Here is a 19,446-nt window from a genome sequence, read left to right as displayed (position 1 = left end):
GAATTTTTATTTATTCTTCCGAGTGCTCTAACTACTTACTGCTATCTACAGGTATCTACATTATTTCCTACCAATATTACTTAGATTTAACTAAAATAACTGACTATTGAAAGTAAAATTTATTAATTACATACTATACAGCTATACTAATTATTTTGGTACAAAATGTCCACGACATTTATGATTGTTCTTTGCCTTTTCAATATCCACATCAGGATACTGTTGTTTTAGTGCTTCCATGTCCATATTTGGGAAACGTTTCAATAAACCAATGACATGATTAAAGTCTCGCCTACAAATTAATTAATATTAAATAATGACATTTTATCAAATTAAGTACTGTTTTACTTATATTGTCTCCTCTTTGATAGGAATTTTTTCTCCCCATATTTGAGTAAGAATGCTTCAACATCCTTATCATGTTTATAAAATTGGTGGGTTTCTTGCCATTTTTTATTCATGTGCTTAGGTACCTTATATTCACGCATCCTAGAATTTTTTTTTTTTGAAAAACAATTTTTAAATAAACCTGGTACTCACTTATAATAAAACTTTAATCCAAATGGACCTGTTTCAACTCTTCCAGGCCGTTCACCAGTTTCACCTGTTTCCAATTCATAATACGCCTTATTACGTTCTCTAACAACAGCTTCTAAATTTTCCATTGACTCTTCAACTTTATCAAGTCTTTCAGGACTAGGAAATAACATGGTTTCATTTTTTGCTTCCTCTTCCATAGTTAAAAGCATATTTCTTTCCTTTAACAAAATGTACCTAGAATGCAGATTTAATCAATCTAAGTAGTAAAATTAAAAGTATTTACCAGAGTTTATGTAAATCTTCATTAGATTTCAATCTCATTTCATCTTTTTGCCAGGATCTGCCGCTTTTTACTTCATTACTACCCCAATTTTTCGGGTCATCAAAAAATTCCATCAAATCATAATTAGGTTTAGTAGTTGAAACATTTCTGAAATAAACTATCGTTAGATATTTAATGTAACAGTCAATTAAATTTTACCTGGCGATCGTGGTGAAAGGTAAGTGTTTTGTTTGGTTGTTAACATTACTTAATAATCTATACAAATTTACAAGTTTATTAAGGGGTCCCATTGTAAATCCTCGATCAAAAATTTCTAATAGTATGGTTAGGTTAAACAATTCGTCTTCTATCTTTTTTATGTCAAAATGATACAGGCATTGAAAAAGGATACAGGTCGTAAAGTTGAAAATTATGCACATAGAATAAAGAAACTATTTCTTTATTCTATGATTATGCAGTTCTGTTCACAAAACATTGAAATCTGTATATTTTGTGGTTCTACACAAAATACATAAAATATTTTGTGGTGCTTCTGTTTTAATCACGGTGTAATTACCCAGCATTTAATCAATTAATTTATAATTAATGTTAAACCCACGTTATTTATTGCAATAGTATATTCATGCATATTTACAGTTATAAATATATCAGAAGTATAGTACAGATGGAATTCTACTCATTATACAGAAAAAAAAAGAACAATTATGACAAAAAAATACAATGGGTCCCATATGTATAAGGCGCTTTTATTTTTAAAAGACGTGTTAAAAACAAACAAAAGTTCAGATTTCAAAACAATTTATATTACATAACATTACCGAGATAAACAATGAAAATTTTTGATATAAACTAATAGCATGATTTATAAAACATATTAATAAACTATCTTAACTAATGGCTAAAACCTCTTTGATTGTAATGAATAATTACACCATATAACCATCTAAGAACATGAAATACACATTTAAATTGAATTTAACATTTTGATTTTGTGGTCTTCATTTCTTGTTGGCGCTGTTTGATTTTCTTCTTGGCTAAAATACAAGAAATTAGTGAGTACAATTCACCATAAAACTTGGAATCATAAATTACTTTTCTCTGATGATATCACCGATTTCAAGTGGCTTGAAAAATATAAAACTATATCGTGTTTCATATATTCAGTCGGAACTTTTTGTTGGAAATATTTTAACCTGAAACACACGATTATGAATACAATATTTAATTAATCCTGGAAAAATTTTCTTACAGTTCACTACATTTAGAAATATTGAACTTCAAACAGTCACTGAATACTGCCACAAAAGTTAATATGTTATAAGCATCATGGTCAATAGCATAATTAATACTGTAAAATAATATCATAAATGCGCTTTTATCATCACTGAATAATTTAAATGCTGCGAGCTTCCTGCAAAGTTTCTAAAATTTGTGAATTTCAATATTAATATTAAGCTTTGGGTGAGCAAAGGTATTTTACCAATATGCTTTTGCCCTCGGCCGAGAGAGTTTTAGTGATACTAAGCTTCATTTCGTATTTTTTATAACAAAGAGCAACTGCGTTCACTGCCAACATTGGGACCCAATTTTCTTCCTTTTCATGAATCTTAGTTAGAACATCGTTAATTAGTTCACCATATACGTCGTAATACTAAAAATATAAAATGTCAACATGTTTATATCAGAACGAATGTTATGTTAACTTACGGATTCATAAAACATCAATAAATTGGAAATTATGCCCATGGAAAATACTTCATGACACGCGGAAAGGACCAAATTCTTAGCGTATTCGTATTTGTTGGTTAATGAAACTAAAAATATATTTTTGCGTATTACTTTTGAATAAGTATAATTAAATTTGTTACTTTCAGTATGAGCCACAGTGAGCTCAAAGATCTCCACTATTCTTTTTTCATACATTGAATCTTCTGCAAATGTTGGCTTGATTTTATTCAAAACTGTCATTTGTTTACTGATATTTTCTAGTTCTGTGCTGATATCATTTGAATTCTTAAGCAACGTATTATATCCCTAAAATAAAAATGTAATATCTATAGGAGATAACTAGTGCTCTGAATACACGTTAAGTAAATCTAAGTAATAGGGTTACCAAGAGTATAGATTTGTAGTTTACAGTGGTAATGAATTTATAAGTATAAGGTTCTTCAAGTGGAACGGGTAAATAGTACCAGTGTAGTTTTCTTAGCGGTGTCTATTTAACCTGTTATTTATTATTCATGTTTATTGGAAGAAATTTTTATAACAATCTGATTGCGCTGGCAAAATCATAAGATATTAACCATAGAGTAAATTAACTAATAGTAGCTTTACATTTGAAACTATTAGGAGTATCTCAAAGTAAGGGTACAATGCTTTTGTTGGACCTGCGAAGAAAACATTACAAACTATGCTGTCTATAACACATGATCGGAAGAATCTACCACAGGAGATTACTAAGCAAAATTGTTATTAATCAAGAAATATAAAAAAATTGTCCACCCTTTGCAAAATCCATTAAAATATACTTATACATATGACAGAGCTTTTCGAACTATTACTGTCATATTGACCGGACTATAGCTATAAGATCAACAAAACTTAAATGTTAATGTTAAATGGTTTAAATTTTGACCACTAAATCCCATAACGAAGAGATAGGTATCATTTCAATCAACTTTCGAAGGTTTTCGAAGGGGGAGGGGGGGGTTATCTGGATTAGACCTCCTACCTCGTCGAACCTCGGCCTCGACATTAAGGCTACCGACCGGCGAGTGACAAACTTAGATAATTTTTCTTGACACGGATTTTACACTCTTGGCTTATGAACAATCACGAACATAAATTTGCAACTATGTTCTAGCAGGATTCGAACTCGCGACAGTAGAAAGACCGTCCTGTCGCCTTTATCTTATCGATAATATTACTATTTCAACAAAAATCAATGATTAATCGAACTAACTAAGCTGCTTGAAGAAAAAGTTAACATTTATCAGGGGAGGGGTCGTATATCAATCGGTAACCTGGCTTTTAGTGGTGCGCTATGGAATGCACACATTCAGAACATTTTCGAGATATTCAAGACTTAAATAATGCGCCAAACATTCCTATTCCAGAAAGAGTTTGAGAAGACCGGTGTAAAACCAAAATCTGGGCGATGAAATGAGATTAAGAAAGTAAAAAATGTAGAGTTTTAATCACAGTACTACATAATTAAATTGATTAATTAATGAAACAGAATGCTATATTGAGTTGACGATTTTTAACGTTTATCAACATCCTGTTTTTGAACGATGCTTATTTTATTTTTAATATAACACGTAAATAAGCAGAACCCCTTCTGCTGGATTGTAATGGTTAATAATACAATTAGATTTGCCTCAAGTAATCTGCGATATCGTATTCGCGCATAGGTCTAGAAATTAGATTTATAGCGGGAATATTTTTTCAATTTTATAGATATAAATTTTATTTCAATACTTTTTAAAAATATTTTCAAAATACATTGATTGACGTTGATAGACATTTTCAAAATATCATTGATACTGCACGATTTTATTCAAATGCCACCGAGAAGGTTGGAAAAAGAAGCGACTAATTACCAATTAATTCAACGTTCTAATAAAAACATGTAGCTCACCTTTAATTTCAATGCCAACTGATCTTGTTCCATAAGTTGTAAACATGACTTGTTCAACTTATCTATTTCTTCTTCTATAAAAGCGATTTGGTTCTGTTGTTCAGAATAAGTCAGCGGGTGCAACGCCTGAATTTTCCTGATTACTAGCCAGCAATTGAATCTTAATTTTTCCTCAATACACTAATTAAAATGATTTTTTTTGATATAATTGATATTATTTTTAAAGTTTATGCAGTATACCTCATGGATATTCCCAGTAATCTCGAAAAATTGAAGATCCGCACAGTTTAGTAGGGTACTAAACATTTGACTGCTTATAAGCATATTTAGTTTATCTAATTTTTGTTCATAATTACCGCCAAAGGTAACATCTAAATTTAATAAATCGTTCTTATAATAGTCCGTCAGATATTCAAGGAAATCTTCGTTGACTTGTAAAATAGCACCAGACTGTTCCACAAATTTAAGTAGAGCTTTTAGTACATCTTGATCATTCCAGGATTTGAATAGTTTCCCAAAAAACGATATAAATTCTTTAATATACTGCAAACGCAATAAAAGAAAAACCAACATATAACATAACAAAAATATTCAAGTTTACCAAAATATTTTCTTTGATAATTTCTTCAGATAATTCTGATAAGGCTCTATAGTAGTTTTGAGGTATCACAGGTGTATCTCTAAACGTTACAGATATAAACTTAAGGGCTGGGCAAAGGGCCGCAGCAATTGCGCGTTGTTCTTTTAAATCACAAACCTCATCTAAAAAGTTTATATTAAATTTTTCAATTTCTTACTGAGAAAACCCTAAGAAGAATAAAGAATAACATTATAATTTATATGAATTTCTTACTTATTTTAGAATTCTTTCGCATCATAGTGGATTTCCCTTTAACTACCTGATTCACTGATTGAAATAACAGCTCACTAAGTATGATTTTTGTATTTATATCATTTTCTGTATAATACAAATTCACAAAAAGCTTCCAATTTTGTAAAACAATTGCATGATCGCTAAAAGATTCAACAAATGCTGGTTTGAGATTAGGATACTAAAAAACAAAATTCATGTACAAGATTTATCCTTAAATTGGAAAATTAAATCTTATTACTGTGTTAGAAAATTTACAAAGTTTAATCAATATTTCTGTATCTTCATCATGTTTAATAAATTCCATTAGACATTTGGCAGCAACTGTACCTTTCTTATAATCTTCATTATAAACTATTTTAATTAACACTTTAAATAAATCATCTTTTATATCAAAGTTCCTAAAATTAACAGTACATATGTATTCTTTATGTTAATCCATAAAAATGCAAAACATACCTTCTTATGAAATGACAATACACTTCTAAAGCTTTTAAAGCAACTGAATCATCAACATCATTAAATCTATCCACTACAAAAATTGCTAGTTGTTTTACTGATCTATGATTTAGGTATTTTTCATTAGCTTCATTATTAAGAAAATTTTGAGAAAAATGGAGGGCAGCTTTTCGAACAAATGGAATCTAAACATGAAATAAATAAGTAACCACAGTTTAAATTACCTTTTAATACTTACACTGTCATGGAGAAATTTGTGGATAACAGAAATACAATTAAAATAGTCTATAAAAATTCCAGGACAGTAATGAATCCATAATGACAATTCCTCAGAAAAGTCAATTTTAAAATGAGCTAAAGAACTATGATACATTGAACTGAAATTGATCAGTTTTGTTATTAATATCCTCAATATAATGAAAATACATACCAATATTTTTTTAAAACCAAATATAGATTATTAATGAAGTCATCGACAAACTGATTTTCACAAATCTGAGAAGAATCTTTGTCTATTGAAGTTTTTATGATACAAAGAGCAGTTATTGTGTGCATAACTAAAATCTTTATGTAAAAATTAAGCTTAAAATATGAAAATAATACATACCAAATGTAATACTTGTAAGTATGAATTGTACAGACTTATTTTTACACATTGCATCGAGTAATTGAAATACAAAATTAAACGAGTCTTTAAACAATAAATCCTGCTTATAAGCATCTAAAATAAGTTGTTCAAAAAATTTCATAATGCCAGTTTTAAGCACTGTAGAAGATTTTGTTTTTATCATGAACATATTTTTAGTATATCCATGTTTGTAGTTAAATCTTTCAGCTTTTGTCAATATCTCTGCTGGATCTGGGGGATATTTGAAATTCAATTTTAAGGAATATTTATGATGTGTGGTACAATTAAGTATAAATTTATATAAATAATAAGTAGTAATGGTAACTGGACTCCTTCCTGATTTTTGAATGAAATTGCTCGAGATATTCTAAAAAAATAAAGGTAACAACTATAATTATAATAATGGTTTAATACTCTACCAAGGCATTCTCTGGGTTGATTAATAACTGATAATATAATGAATTTTTATCATTATCAGCAGGTTTAAACATTTGACCAGGTATACTATTTATATTAAAATTTTTGAAATTTTCCCATATTTTAATTTTCTCATGGAAGCCATGAACTGAAATATTACGCTTTTTAAAAAATATTCTCTTTACTTTTCTTAATACATTACTGTTAATCGATACATCAATACTCCTCTCAATATCCTCATCACTATTCTCTGTCCATGGACTCTCACTATTTTGATGAGGTATTCCTGTTTCTGAACTTATTTCCATTATTTGCGAAATTATTAGTAAATGTTGACCAAACAATCTTTTTTCTAGTGGTATATTTCTAAAATTCTCCAAATTAACACTGAACTTAACATGAAAACCTATAAGATGTTCTACAGAAAAACAAAAGATAGTTTATCTTTTAAATTTACTATGGCGGAAAGTTTATCCTTATACACAAAAAGGCGTTCTCTTATTGGATCAGATTATTTCCATAGCCGTACATATCTCTGTTTTTGTCTAATAAATAAAGAGCGATATTTATCACTGAATATCCACTGACAAATTCCTATAAAAATTATATTTTTACAGAAGTATAGGTACTTTAGTAAAAAAACTATAGAAGTTGATAATTTGGATTAAATTAGGTAAGTTTTATTATTTTTAAATGTTTTAAATTGATTGCATGAAAGAGAAGCAGAATATTTTATAAATTAATTAATTATGATGTCATTATTAAATGACATCCTTGTCATTTTATGTTCATTGGCTTTTAGAGAGTCATAAGTCATGTTTTAAGGGACATACAATGAAAATAAAACTAAATAAAATTTCTTTAAAAAATTTAATTACTGAAAATCTTAAATCCTTAAATAAATTACCTTATCATATTTTGTCATAAAATTATTTTTGCATGAAATTGCTAAACTTATTAAAGTATACAGTAGTAAAATATTTACATATTGTTACATTAAATTTGGTAAAAGTCTGTAATTATAACTTATAAAATTCTGATGCATACTAATGCATAAAATATCATTCACCAATATCTAAAATATGAAAAATACAATTCAAAATTAATTATATGAGTTTTTTTAATTTGGACATAATTTTATATTTATCACAGTATATTATCTATTTGCTATAACATGAATATTATTAAGATATAAAAGTAAAATAGATATAATTAATCAATACAAAATACTTAAGTTTATACTATTAAAATTACTATCATTATAATACACAGTTATTAAAAATTTACAAACTTAGTCAAATACGCGCACTTTTACATACATCTATTCAGTTTCATTTATTTTAAATCTGTTTCATTGTTTCTCGACTCATATAAAAGTAATAGGGAATGTCATTTATTGTTAGAATCAAAATACACTACAGATTATCACATATGAATTGTTGCTGCAGTGTATCTAGCTTCACCACGTCTCCATCTCCATTGGCTTGGTCGATACTAAAAACAAATAAGTTAATTAAATATTGCTTAACTGAGAACTGTAAAATATCTAGATGTTAAAAATGTTGTGATATATTAAATATAAATGATTATTTACTATATGAATGTAATGTTATTACGGTCATGCAAAATAAGTTGCAACATTTATAATGAATTAACAATCAACTGTTTATGATTAGAGATTTCTTACTCTGAGAACATTATATAAGAATTAACGTAACAGTACCTAAAATATATTTAATAATTAGGGAAAAACCGTTAGGGAAAAGAATATTAGTCTCTATGTATTGTTTTAAACCCTTCGATGCAAAAAAGGTTAAAATGTTAAATGTTATAACATCTTCAACATTGCACTTTTTTGGAAATAAAAGGGATATGAGAAAGAGAGAAATTAATTTGAATAAGTATCTGGTTCTGCAAATTTAATAGTAGTAAAGAAAAACTGAAAGATGATCAAGATGTTTAAAATAGTATAGTTTAGAGATCAATTCAAGAATATGACCAATTGGTGTACCTTCTTAAAGAGTACTTCTAAGTAGTAACTTTTGTCGGGATTGTTATTTTCAGAACAGTGGAAAAAACTTGTTTTTAAGAATAAGCTGGGTGAAAAATGATTTTTTCTGGTGTAATATAGTTAAACGTAGACCAACATTATTTTTTATTACTAAAAACATACGAACATGCTCTGAAGTAGGTGTAAAATATGACTAATGGCGTAATAATGTGATTATAGTAGGATATGGTATTTATTATGTATATACATAATGTCGAATCAACGTTAAAATCTGTGTAGTGATATATACCCTCACCATTAAGTCTAAACCTAAACTAAGCCCCTAAATCTTTCTAATTTGGACAAACGTTGGCAGTATTACCTAAATCCCAATATAACAGTATTATGTGTCCTATATGTGGGGAACTTCAACTGTGTAATAGATAAATAGCTTCAAATAGAACAATATAATTTTACTCTCACCCATAACGTGTCTCTAGTTGTCGTAAGGTGGCGGCATATCGATAAGATCTGTAATTACAACAAGAATAAAAACGTACCCTAATTAACATCTGCCCACTTGTGGTGTGAGGATTTCGATAAGCGTAAGCTGTCCAATAACCGAAGCCGCATAACATGGCGATTAGAAAGGCAACGACTACATATCCAGAGGCTCCTAATTGGGATGAGTGGGACGAGTGACCTATGAAGTCGGCGTCACTATTTTCTGCTTTCTCTACGTCGTAGTTACTATTTTTGGTGATGTATTCCTTATCATCAAATACCATGCCACATTTGGCTTCCTGGCTGATGTTTCTTAAATCGCATCCTTTATCGATCCAATCTTGGCGATTTCTATCTTTACCAGCTGAACATTGGTTTAAGCTTGGACACCACTGACACTACAGATTTTGTTACAAAAAAACAATTAAAATAATCTTAGAAAATACGAAATTAATTATTCAAAAGAATCAGAATATGTTTTTATTTCTATATTTTGTTAGGTTTTGAGAATAAGTACTTACTTCAAGATCTTCTGCCATAACACATGATTTACAATCTCGGTAATCCAAACAATTTGGTAGTGCCTTCAGGAATATAGCTGTCCAATTTCTTATTTCTTCCTTTTTAAAAGCAACACGATGATATTCGTATATCGTTTTTCTACGGACAACTAAATAACACAGTTTATATATTAATATATTATTTTGGTATATAATAGGAAGTAAGAAATATTGTTGAAATTGGACCAAACCACAATTAGCAAAACAGAAATAGAAATATCGATACAGGCATTAAACACTGCCAGAACAAAATTTAATATCAATCTCTTCTTCTGAGTCAAACCTTTGCACAATGACTTTTTTTCAGGCCAAAGTAGAGTGAGTGAGAGTATGTCCTTCAACTGTAATTTTGGGTTTTTTCTCCACTGCAATAATTTTTCAGTGTTACTTTTAGTTATTTTACAGCTAGAGTAAGGTTCAACCAGGACTTGGTCCCTTTCTATTTTTTTAAATATATTTAATTTCTCGCAATTCGCTTTGAATAAAAAAAACTGATTTTAAATGGACATATAAGGCAGACTGTAGATTGATTGAACAACTTGATTTGTAAGATATTTTGATTTTGCAATTGTATTTTGACCATCTTGTTTGTTTCACTAGCATACAATTAATTTAAAATCCATAAATGTTATAGTTTTAGAAAAGCCAAATAGGTAAAATAACTAATTCTTACAAAATATGGTTTTGTCCAATATGTACGCATCCGAAAGTCCAACTTTAACAGGATGATGATCGTCATTGATATCTTTAATCAGCAGTGGGACATTCTTGTATACGAATACTATATCACCATTTTGATGCAACGTCGTTTGGAACGTGAATTCTCCGTCATCAGGCTTGTCTTGTAATAAAACGCTGTCCCATTCTACGGTGAATGATGTTCCTAAAAAATAAATCATATTAAGCGATGTGAAGTATTAAGTTTAAAGAAAAATATTGGGAAAGATAAATGTAATAGAGATAATTGGATCAAGATAACTTACCATTATCTGCGAATTTAATGTAACTGTCGTTTGATAAACCAGTATCAAAGTTGGCCATTAGCGGAGCTATGTACTGAGTTGCGGCTAGCCATGAATGAACATAGTTTCCCGTGTATAAAAACCCTCCTGTTGCTACTGTTACATTTTTTATATAGTGACCGTAGAATGGGAATTCAAATGATAATTTTATTGTCTGAAATAAGATATTTATAAATGTTGAAATTTTTTATTGTTCTTACATTAATTAATATTATTGGTTATATAGCAAGTTAGGAATTTTTAAGAAAAAATACCTTACACCCAAATGTTGGTTTTGATTTATAACCAAATAGTTAACAATTGACAGATTATATGGAAAAATAATTTGAACCATCAGTCATCATTAAAAAACAGTATTCTTTGCTATATTTTTGAATGTAACCCAAATTTTACAAGTTGGTATATTATATCTAAGTTACAAAGATACAGAATGCTGTTTGATGCGTCGGAACACGTTAGCGAAATTGTTTATAAAATTGGATGTCTTCGACACAGTTGTCAAATCTCTACAAAATTATAAATTAAAGCGGAAACATTGCGACGCGCTGACGTCATAAAGTTTGATGACCTGCATTGACTGCTTTATTGGATAGACTATGGGTTTATAATATATGATGAAAACCAATTAGTGGAACTTACTGCTGCTCTTCGATGAGAACTCGATAGCAGATCACTGACTTTAACGTCGGTCCTTTTATCCATATCCACCCAAAATTCCTTTCCAACTTCCGGTTCGTTATAAATGGTGCTGTTGTAGAAGACATGCGTATCCTAGAATGAAATAAAATGTTAATCTTTTTAAGGAATAAATAAACTTCGTTGTTACGTTAAGTTATTTTTCATAAAATCCAAGGTAACAAACTAGTTTTTATCGTAAATAGTAAATACAAGTTCAAAATTACATTGGTTTACTCATTTGAATAAAACAATAATAACATAATCGAACTGACATATTGTTATTTCCATTTTATTCGCTTTAAAATTCATATCGAAGTGGAAAACAAATATTAATTGTTATTGTACTGTAAATATATTTGTACATATAAGTGCACATGAACTTCAAATACAGTATCATAATGTTAGGCTGATTGGTAAATATTGTCATATATTAGAATCTCTTTCTTATAAATATGGGCTTATTTGTGCTGGACCTATTACTTAATATGGTTTCTGAAATATGGTCATCGGCATCAAGCCACATCTTACTCAGCTGCTTGAGTGGCGTAACTCGTGTGCAAAAATCGAATTCGCGACTACTATATTCAGTAGGAGGGTTTTTTTGTTGACTTGACCACTGAGCTACAAAGGCAGCTTTAACTGGTATTCGTATCGAATTGTTAAAGCAACAAAACGTATGATAACAAAAACGGAATTATTTTATTTACATATTCCAGACCTTGTTGTGATAAATTGTGTATAATAATATTATTATTTAAGTACTGTAACAGATGAATTGAAAAGTCCCCGGCCTACCATAGTAAAACATATTTTTTGGCAAAATTAGTTTCTTTCAAGGGTGATACAGTGATAATAGCGACCCTCCAACTTTTTGGTACCATTTTTGTCTTACGATTTGTCCTTTGCTTCAAAATAGGCCTCAGTTTCGTCGATCACCTCTTAATTCGACGAAAATTTCTTCCCAGCGAGTATTCGTTTCAGATCTGAGAAAAGGAAATAGTCGCCGGTTTTTTTTTGGCCTGGAACCGGGTAGGAGAATACTGTTACGGATACCTGGTCGGGAAGACCCGCCGAAATAGTCGCCGGAGGCCGGATCTGGAGAATACGGTGGATGAGGAAGCAATTCGAAACCCAAATCATGGATTTTTGCCATCGTTTTCACTGACTTGTGACACGGTGCATTGTCTTAGGGAAGCAGCACTTTCTTTTTCTTCGAACGCGGCTGTTTTTCCGCGATTTCGTCCTTCAAACGCTCCAATAATGCTATGTAATAGTGGCTGTTGATGGTCCTTCCCTTTTCAAGGTTTCAAGTCAAGAACATTTTTCCATGCGCATCCCAAAATACAGACCTTGCCAGCCGACTGTTGGGTTTTCCCACGCTTTGGAATGGGTTGATCGTGTGCAGTCCACTCGGATGACGATGTCGATTGGACTTCGGAGTGAAATGATGGAGACATGTTTCATCCATTGTCACATATCGACGGAAAAACTAGGGTTTATTACGCTTGATCATCTTCAAACACTGCTCCGAATCATCAACTCGTCGTTGTTTTTGGTCAAAAGTGAGCTCGCGCGGCACCCACTTTGCAGAGAGCTTTCTCTTACCCAAATATTCGTGAATGATATGATGTACACGTTGAGTTGATATCTTTAGAATGTCTGCTATTTCATTCAATTTCAATTTATGGTCATTCAAAATCCTTTTATGGATTTTTTTTAATGATTTCGTCGGTAACAACCTCTTGGGCGTCCACTGCGTTCACCGCCTTCGGTGTTCTTTTCACCACGTCTAAACGTAGCAATCATACTAATCCTTGATGGTGGATTTTTCTGGGTCAGTGTCCGGAAACTCGGCATCAAGCCAGGTTTTTGCTTCAACCTTATTTTTTCCCTTCAAAAAACAACATTTTATCAACACGCGAAATTCCTTTTCTACAAACTAATGATCCGACAGCTGTCAAATTTATACACGCATCTTTGGAGGGTTAGGGCTAACTAAAAAACATATGGATTTAATTCTAGTAGCGCCACCTAGGTGTCAGGTCGGTGACTTTTCAATTGAGCTGTTATGTTGTTAATAATTGAGATATTTTAATTCTTACTAGACCACTGTATGGTGTATCTTTTTTTTCTTCCATAACCTACTCAAACTCATAATTTGTTATTAACAGCATCTTTCAATAAGATGAATCTATAAGAACTATAAGAAAACGTTTAAAAACTATGAACTTTATTGAATAAAACAAAACCTTTATGGAAAAAAATAAAAATAGTGCTTCTTAGAATTATGAACTATTGGATCAAATGGATCCATTTATTTATTTTTATATACTTTAAAGTCTCCTTTTTACCAACGAGGGTTTATCTGGGCTGGACCTACTCTTTAACATAGGCTCCGAACCACGGCCCTCAGCATTAAGCCTACGGACAGGCGAGTGACCAAATCATCCAGAAAACATCCGGTCTTACTCAGCCTGGTTACTGGCGTAACTGGGATCATTTTCCTTGTCGGATTTTGAACTCTTGCCTAGGATGGACAATCACAAATATTAAACAATAACAAACATACATTTACGCCCATGTCCTAGCAGGATTCGAACCCGCGTGATCCATTCGTTGATTGAATTGTTATATACTCATCGTATAACTAATATATGAAATAATAACTTTAAAAGCTTTGAGCACAGCCTGGTAAGCTGCAATATTACTGGAAATGAAATTTGAAAAAATCTTAATGACTTGGAGTACTGCAGGAGGAATGTTGCGTATAGGCTTTTCTCAATCATAGATTTTGTTAAATCATTAATATATCTGTATCTCTTGTGTCGAAATTTCATCAAATTTACTGAAGAAAGCGCATCATCAATAAATCAAAAAGTGTATCTAATATTAATTTTCAAATATAAATTTGTTATTAATCGTTTTTATAGATTTTAATAATATTCTCAACAATAAATAATATAATGTGTAAAACACCAATCATATAAATTGTAGATATATCATACTATATTTTAAAAAATAACGATTATATCTGAGAATAAAAAATAAGAAGATATTGAAAATATCGGGGAGAATTCTCAAAAGAGCTTGATGTTTTACTTCAAAATAATACCGATATTTTTTCTAGGTTTAAGGGGGTAAATATCTGAAATTCAAAATTCGATAGTCTATTTAACCTATCGATATATTTTGAAAAAATATCGATATGTTTTAGTATCCCTATGTTATATCGTACACCTTGTCTTTTTTTGTTTACCTTATCGCTGTTTTTATATCTACAAAAATTTAAGGCATTTAAAATCATAAAATCTTGTTGTTTCTTCCATTAAATGACAAAATTTACTAGTATCATTCGACCTATTATACAGCAGGTAATAGAAAATATTATATTTTTAAAAACAAAATATACATTCGTATTATAGATTAACACAAATGAATAATATTCTGTGCTAATACAATTAGGTTAAACGATATTATTGTGTGAATGATAAATAATTTAATAGTTTACAGACCCGAATAACAAACAAAATAAAACGTTATAAGACACATAATACGAGTATAGTTTCGCCTTTAGAACGACCCCAGTAAAATCAAGCAAATTAGGATGTCTGATTCGTCCAGACCTAACGATCAACTAAGGACAAATCTAAATTATTTAATAAATTGCATCCATTAGATACCTGTTTACGGTCATTTCGTCCCAATTATTAAGTATGCCAGATTCACTGTTACAAAATTGGTTATGAAAGTGTCCTGTGCGTATAAGTTAACGTTTTCATTGGGCCGGAAAAGAACATCAGTTTAATCGCCAAAAATTGAAGAAGTGGCATTTATACTATATCAATAAACTCGCGAAAGTGACATTCATTGAACGAATAGAACATATAAACATAACCAGAAATATGCTTGCTTAAGATAAACCGCCTAGTTTTCACAAATTTTTGTTTAATTAGTTTTAAATTATTCAAAATTATTATAATTATTGTTCAAATTTATAGCGACAATTTTTTTAAATTTAATTGTTACATTGTTACTAGTCGTTTCCGACTAACCTACGATTTGTCCCATCGGACATACCTCAGTCTCTGGTGAAATAATGTTTATACATGTCACTGCTGTATTTTTTAATATATGCATCTCACTACACAACACTACATAAGATCAGATGGTTTCGTTCTTTTCATGGGGATGGAGTATTTCCTCATGCCACCTTGCAATTCTCTTAATTTCTTGACTGACTGTTGGTATTTGAAGGTCTCGATATAGGTAGTCAGTCCTGTAGTATTTGGATGCGCCCGCAATACTTCTCGTGACTTTGTTCTGAAAATTTGTATTTTGTTTATATTAATATTTGCAGAACACCCCCATAATTGAACTAATACTGATACTGATACTGATACTGATAATTGTGATTTTCTTCCAACTAGCCAATATATTTTCCTATATTTCAATTCCAGTCCTTTTCTTTTCTTTATATGTTCCTTCCAGCGAAGTTTTGCATCAAAACTCATTCTGAGATATTTAGCATCGTTGCTATATGGAATTATATGTATTATTTAATGATATTGGTGCTTGTACGGTCTGATGCACATGCACAGATTTACTTTCGTTAATTTTCCAAGATTGTGTTCAATTATTTATGTTGTCACTGGCCTGTTGTAATTCGTGTGGCTTCTTCACTATTGTCTCTAACAGCTATAATCGCAGTATCATCGCCAAATGTAGCCATCGTAATATTCTTCATTTGTGGAATATCACAAGTGTAGAGTAGATAAAGCATTGACCTCAGTACAATTCCTTGTGGTACACCTCCTTTAGCTTCTTTTATTGTAGAGTAAGTTTCTTTTAGTTTAACTCTAAACATTCGGGCTGTAATGTACGATTTTAGTAGTTCGGTGTGTTGTTTTGGTAACATATATACATAATATATAATTTGTTTTCTGCTTTATATTTCGCTTTTTTGTCGCTTTTGATAATCTCATACGGAACTATACAATTGTTATTTTACTTTTAATACGGAATAAAATGGATATATTAAATTAAGGTAAAATATATAACAAATAAACAAAGATTTATGTGTAGATAAAAAAGAGTTCAGGATGACAGGAGAGCGTAAAATAAAACATATAGTCCTTCCATTAAAACAGAAAATGCACGTCATCAATACCATCGAACGTATTACCAAATTCAGTTGATAAAAACGTATAATTCCTTTTAAACTCGGAACATTTTTCTTTCTCATTTTACTAATTGGCATTACTCTAGTTAAAAAGAGACAGAATGGAGCCTGATGCGGTTGAATACGTAACCAAATCGGCCTATCTAACCTACAAACTATCGTGGCTGTTTATTTTACTGTAGTTTTTCAATAAATATGAATTAGATCCATTATTTTTGCTTTATCATTTTATATTAAGTATTTTATTGTATTATTAAATTTGGTGCGGCAACGTTGCATTATAAATTTTGATGACGTACATTAGCTGTTTTATTGGAAGGACTATAGCTACAAATACGTAGAATAATACTAATTAATATTAAGGATACTTATTAGGAGTTAAGGGAATTATTTATTTCAGTTATTATTCATTTAAATCCTATGACAGTAATCAATCGCTCGACACATGATGCTTCAACAGGAACAACAAAGCTGAATGCACATGGCTCCATAATCTGTATTTGGTAGGATCTATTTGGTATGGTATACTATGAGCTGCTAAAACCTAACGAAGCCAGTAATGGGTTTGAACCGACCGTCGTGCGAATACGAGCAAAGACACACAATGTTATTCTTCAGCATAACAACGTTCGACTACATTTTACAAAACCAGTGAAAAGATACTTAGAAACATTAAAATGGGAAGTGCTATCCAACCCGGCCTATTTCCCTTCTTTGACCTTGCTCCTTCTGATTACTACTTGTTCCGACATATGAGTAGTGATCTGTCTGAGCAGCTCTTCAGTTCTTATGAAGATACCAAAAAATGGATCAATTCGTTGATAACTCCAAAGGATATATCGTTCTTTCGAGATAAAAACTTAATGAAATTTCCTGAAAGATGAAAAAAGTAGCGGCTATCGATGGGCAATACTTTTAATAAAATATATTGTGCCGAATTTTCATAATATTGCTTCAAATTTAAAAAAATGGTTTAAAACTAATTTATAGGCCATAATATTATTTTATCTACCATATAACGGAATACGTCGATTATAATAGTATCAATTGTGGTTTAAAATATATATTTTAGTACCGTTTGAGTGTCAACATATTGCCGTGGTCAAAAAAATTGAATTATCAAATATTCAGTTGTCTGCGGTGTATGTGGTTAAACATCGAGTATATTAAAAGATGTAATGGTCATATCCATAAATGATTAATTGCTATAAACAAATGCATTAAATTATTGTATTTGCTTAAGCCCTGAAAACCATTTTTTTATTATTTTTTTTTATATTAGTTCCACTGAGTGCAAGTTGCAAGTATGGAACCGCATCACCACACAAGTACCGAACAAGCGGAACATTTTTTTAAAGCAGTTTCCAGCTGAGGAAGGGACTTTTTTTCTCAATTGTTAATTTGTTTATTTCTAATTTATAATATATTTTATAAAACACACTATAGTTATTTTTTGATTTAGTTCCATTCTTTATTGTGTATGTATTAGTTTGTTGTCATCAACCAATGTGACTGTATAAATATAAAAATACTTAAATGATTATAATTTATAGGCAGACTTACAGCAGTGTCAATTACTGCGTTCAATCAGCAAGCAATATTCTGCAATCAACAATGTTTATTTGGCACCGATTTAACCATCGATCCATTTTTGTAACAAATAGTCGTCGGAAGGCTCTATGACTGGTAAGTACGTTGGGCGGTGAAAATTTCAGCTGCAACAGTCTATCCTTCACAACTCTTGCGATATGTGGACCAGTATTGTTATAAAAGAGGATGATTTTGCGACTATTAGTAGATCCGCTTGTCATTGTCGTCAACAATACACCACAGAAAACTTTTCTTTTTTGCCTAGCAAGCATTGTAACTGCGATGTTGAAATTAGGGATGGCGAGAAATTATCGATATTTTTGTTAGCCGATATTTTACGATTTTTCCAAAAAATTAAATATATTTCCTAAACATTTTTAATAAATTTTATAAATTGGTACTTAATTTTAAAGATTTAATGTATTTTGGTACTTAATTTTTGATTTTCTCCGTTATATTAATATCTTTTTAAAAATATCGATATTTTTTAAAATATCGATACTTTTCTCGGCGGCCGACATCCTCAGTTGAAACGTTTCGAAATGGCAATTTCAGTCAATTCATGTAGACTAGAAAAGGGAGAAAACCTTTTGGATCTTTCCGGTTGCATATAAACGTTCAGTTTTGGATGGGTTTTCTAAAAAGTGTTTGATGAGTTTTGGCAATTTACCGCCAACCAATCTATTGCTTCAAATAGAACAATAAAAGTAAGAAATATCGAAAATATAATTTTGAACATATATTGGCGTCTGTAGATATTGAATAATTCGATAATATTAAATTCAAATAAATAATACTGTTATTCTATGTAGAAATATATCAAAACCACCGAATTGAACAGTTATAACTAATCTAACTGACAAATTTGATAGATTGATTTAATATTAATACATTTTGTACAATATGTATTGATTTTGCACTGTACTGATTTAGAGTCTTCTTTTTACCAACTAGGGTTTATCTGGACAGGAACTACAGTTTAACGTGGACTCCAAACCACGGTTTTCGACATTAGACCTACTGATTGGCCAGTGACCAACTTAGAGACCATCCCAGAAGACATCCGGCCTTACCCAGCCTGGTTA

At 30.5% G+C, this 19,446-nt stretch overlaps 3 protein-coding genes and 1 long non-coding RNA gene across 5 annotated transcripts in view; 1 reads left to right on the top strand and 3 right to left on the bottom strand.

The window, feature by feature from the left end:
* Nucleotides 1-104: 104 nt before the first annotated feature.
* mRpL47 (mitochondrial ribosomal protein L47) lies at nucleotides 105-1,340 on the bottom strand. 2 transcript variants are annotated; one of them, XM_076397821.1, is made up of 6 exons: nucleotides 1,215-1,340; nucleotides 1,022-1,136; nucleotides 824-970; nucleotides 541-774; nucleotides 349-489; nucleotides 105-292 (listed from the first exon to the last, which is right to left on the bottom strand). In XM_076397821.1, exons 2-6 carry the CDS (start codon nucleotides 1,111-1,113, stop codon nucleotides 151-153), a joined length of 756 nt encoding a protein of 251 aa, XP_076253936.1. In that variant the 5' UTR covers nucleotides 1,114-1,136; nucleotides 1,215-1,340; the 3' UTR covers nucleotides 105-150. The 2 variants fall into 2 exon arrangements, with proteins under 2 accessions (XP_076253936.1, XP_076253935.1); XM_076397820.1 differs by lacking the exon at nucleotides 1,215-1,340 and having other exon boundaries at nucleotides 1,022-1,155.
* Nucleotides 1,341-1,653: 313 nt separating this feature from the next.
* Nucleotides 1,654-7,289, bottom strand: LOC143192442 (uncharacterized). Its single transcript, XM_076397800.1, has 17 exons — nucleotides 7,041-7,289; nucleotides 6,841-6,986; nucleotides 6,401-6,788; nucleotides 6,224-6,350; nucleotides 6,032-6,170; nucleotides 5,794-5,978; nucleotides 5,576-5,735; nucleotides 5,317-5,515; nucleotides 5,065-5,225; nucleotides 4,704-5,006; nucleotides 4,464-4,643; nucleotides 2,692-2,857; nucleotides 2,531-2,637; nucleotides 2,304-2,474; nucleotides 2,073-2,245; nucleotides 1,916-2,016; nucleotides 1,654-1,857 (listed from the first exon to the last, which is right to left on the bottom strand). The coding sequence occupies exons 1-17, from the start codon at nucleotides 7,144-7,146 to the stop codon at nucleotides 1,799-1,801; spliced, it is 2,871 nt and encodes a 956-aa protein (XP_076253915.1). The 5' UTR covers nucleotides 7,147-7,289; the 3' UTR covers nucleotides 1,654-1,798.
* A 115-nt stretch (nucleotides 7,290-7,404) lies between these two features.
* Nucleotides 7,405-18,214, top strand: LOC143192462 (uncharacterized). The gene is made up of 2 exons (XR_013004781.1): nucleotides 7,405-7,511; nucleotides 18,054-18,214. It is a non-coding gene; the product is annotated as an uncharacterized LOC143192462 (long non-coding RNA).
* l(1)G0289 (plexin domain containing lethal (1) G0289) overlaps nucleotides 7,695-19,446 on the bottom strand; it is a 68,537-nt gene continuing 56,785 nt past the window's right edge. Inside the window, exons 4-9 of the mRNA XM_076397808.1 lie at nucleotides 11,554-11,685; nucleotides 10,876-11,068; nucleotides 10,566-10,775; nucleotides 9,854-10,002; nucleotides 9,389-9,730; nucleotides 7,695-8,332 (exon numbers count right to left, since the gene is read on the bottom strand). Coding sequence (XP_076253923.1) covers nucleotides 8,264-8,332; nucleotides 9,389-9,730; nucleotides 9,854-10,002; nucleotides 10,566-10,775; nucleotides 10,876-11,068; nucleotides 11,554-11,685 — 1,095 coding nt within the window. The 3' untranslated portion in view covers nucleotides 7,695-8,263. The remainder of the gene's footprint in view (nucleotides 8,333-9,388; nucleotides 9,731-9,853; nucleotides 10,003-10,565; nucleotides 10,776-10,875; nucleotides 11,069-11,553; nucleotides 11,686-19,446) is intronic.

Source organism: Rhynchophorus ferrugineus, unplaced genomic scaffold (genome assembly GCF_030347505.1).
Source record: "Rhynchophorus ferrugineus isolate W39M unplaced genomic scaffold, kcgeb_rfMv2 rfM3, whole genome shotgun sequence".
In the NCBI taxonomy this organism is placed as follows: domain Eukaryota; kingdom Metazoa; phylum Arthropoda; class Insecta; order Coleoptera; family Curculionidae; genus Rhynchophorus; species Rhynchophorus ferrugineus.
Note: the sequence above shows the minus strand (reverse complement) of the source record. Positions and strands in the feature narration are given on the sequence as shown.

Coding starts and splice junctions, on each gene's coding strand:
- LOC143192442 (XM_076397800.1), bottom strand. CDS start 7,146: ATGGAAATAAGTTCAGAAACAGGAATACCTCATCAAAATAGTGAGAGT. Junction 5,516..5,575: donor TTTGTAAATTTTCTAACACA/GTAATAAGATTT, acceptor TTTGTTTTTTAG/TATCCTAATCTCAAACCAGC. Junction 5,007..5,064: donor TTATCAAAGAAAATATTTTG/GTAAACTTGAAT, acceptor TTGCGTTTGCAG/TATATTAAAGAATTTATATC.
- mRpL47 (XM_076397821.1), bottom strand. CDS start 1,113: ATGGGACCCCTTAATAAACTTGTAAATTTGTATAGATTATTAAGTAAT. Junction 971..1,021: donor CCTTTCACCACGATCGCCAG/GTAAAATTTAAT, acceptor AGTTTATTTCAG/AAATGTTTCAACTACTAAAC. Junction 490..540: donor GGATTAAAGTTTTATTATAA/GTGAGTACCAGG, acceptor AAAAAATTCTAG/GATGCGTGAATATAAGGTAC.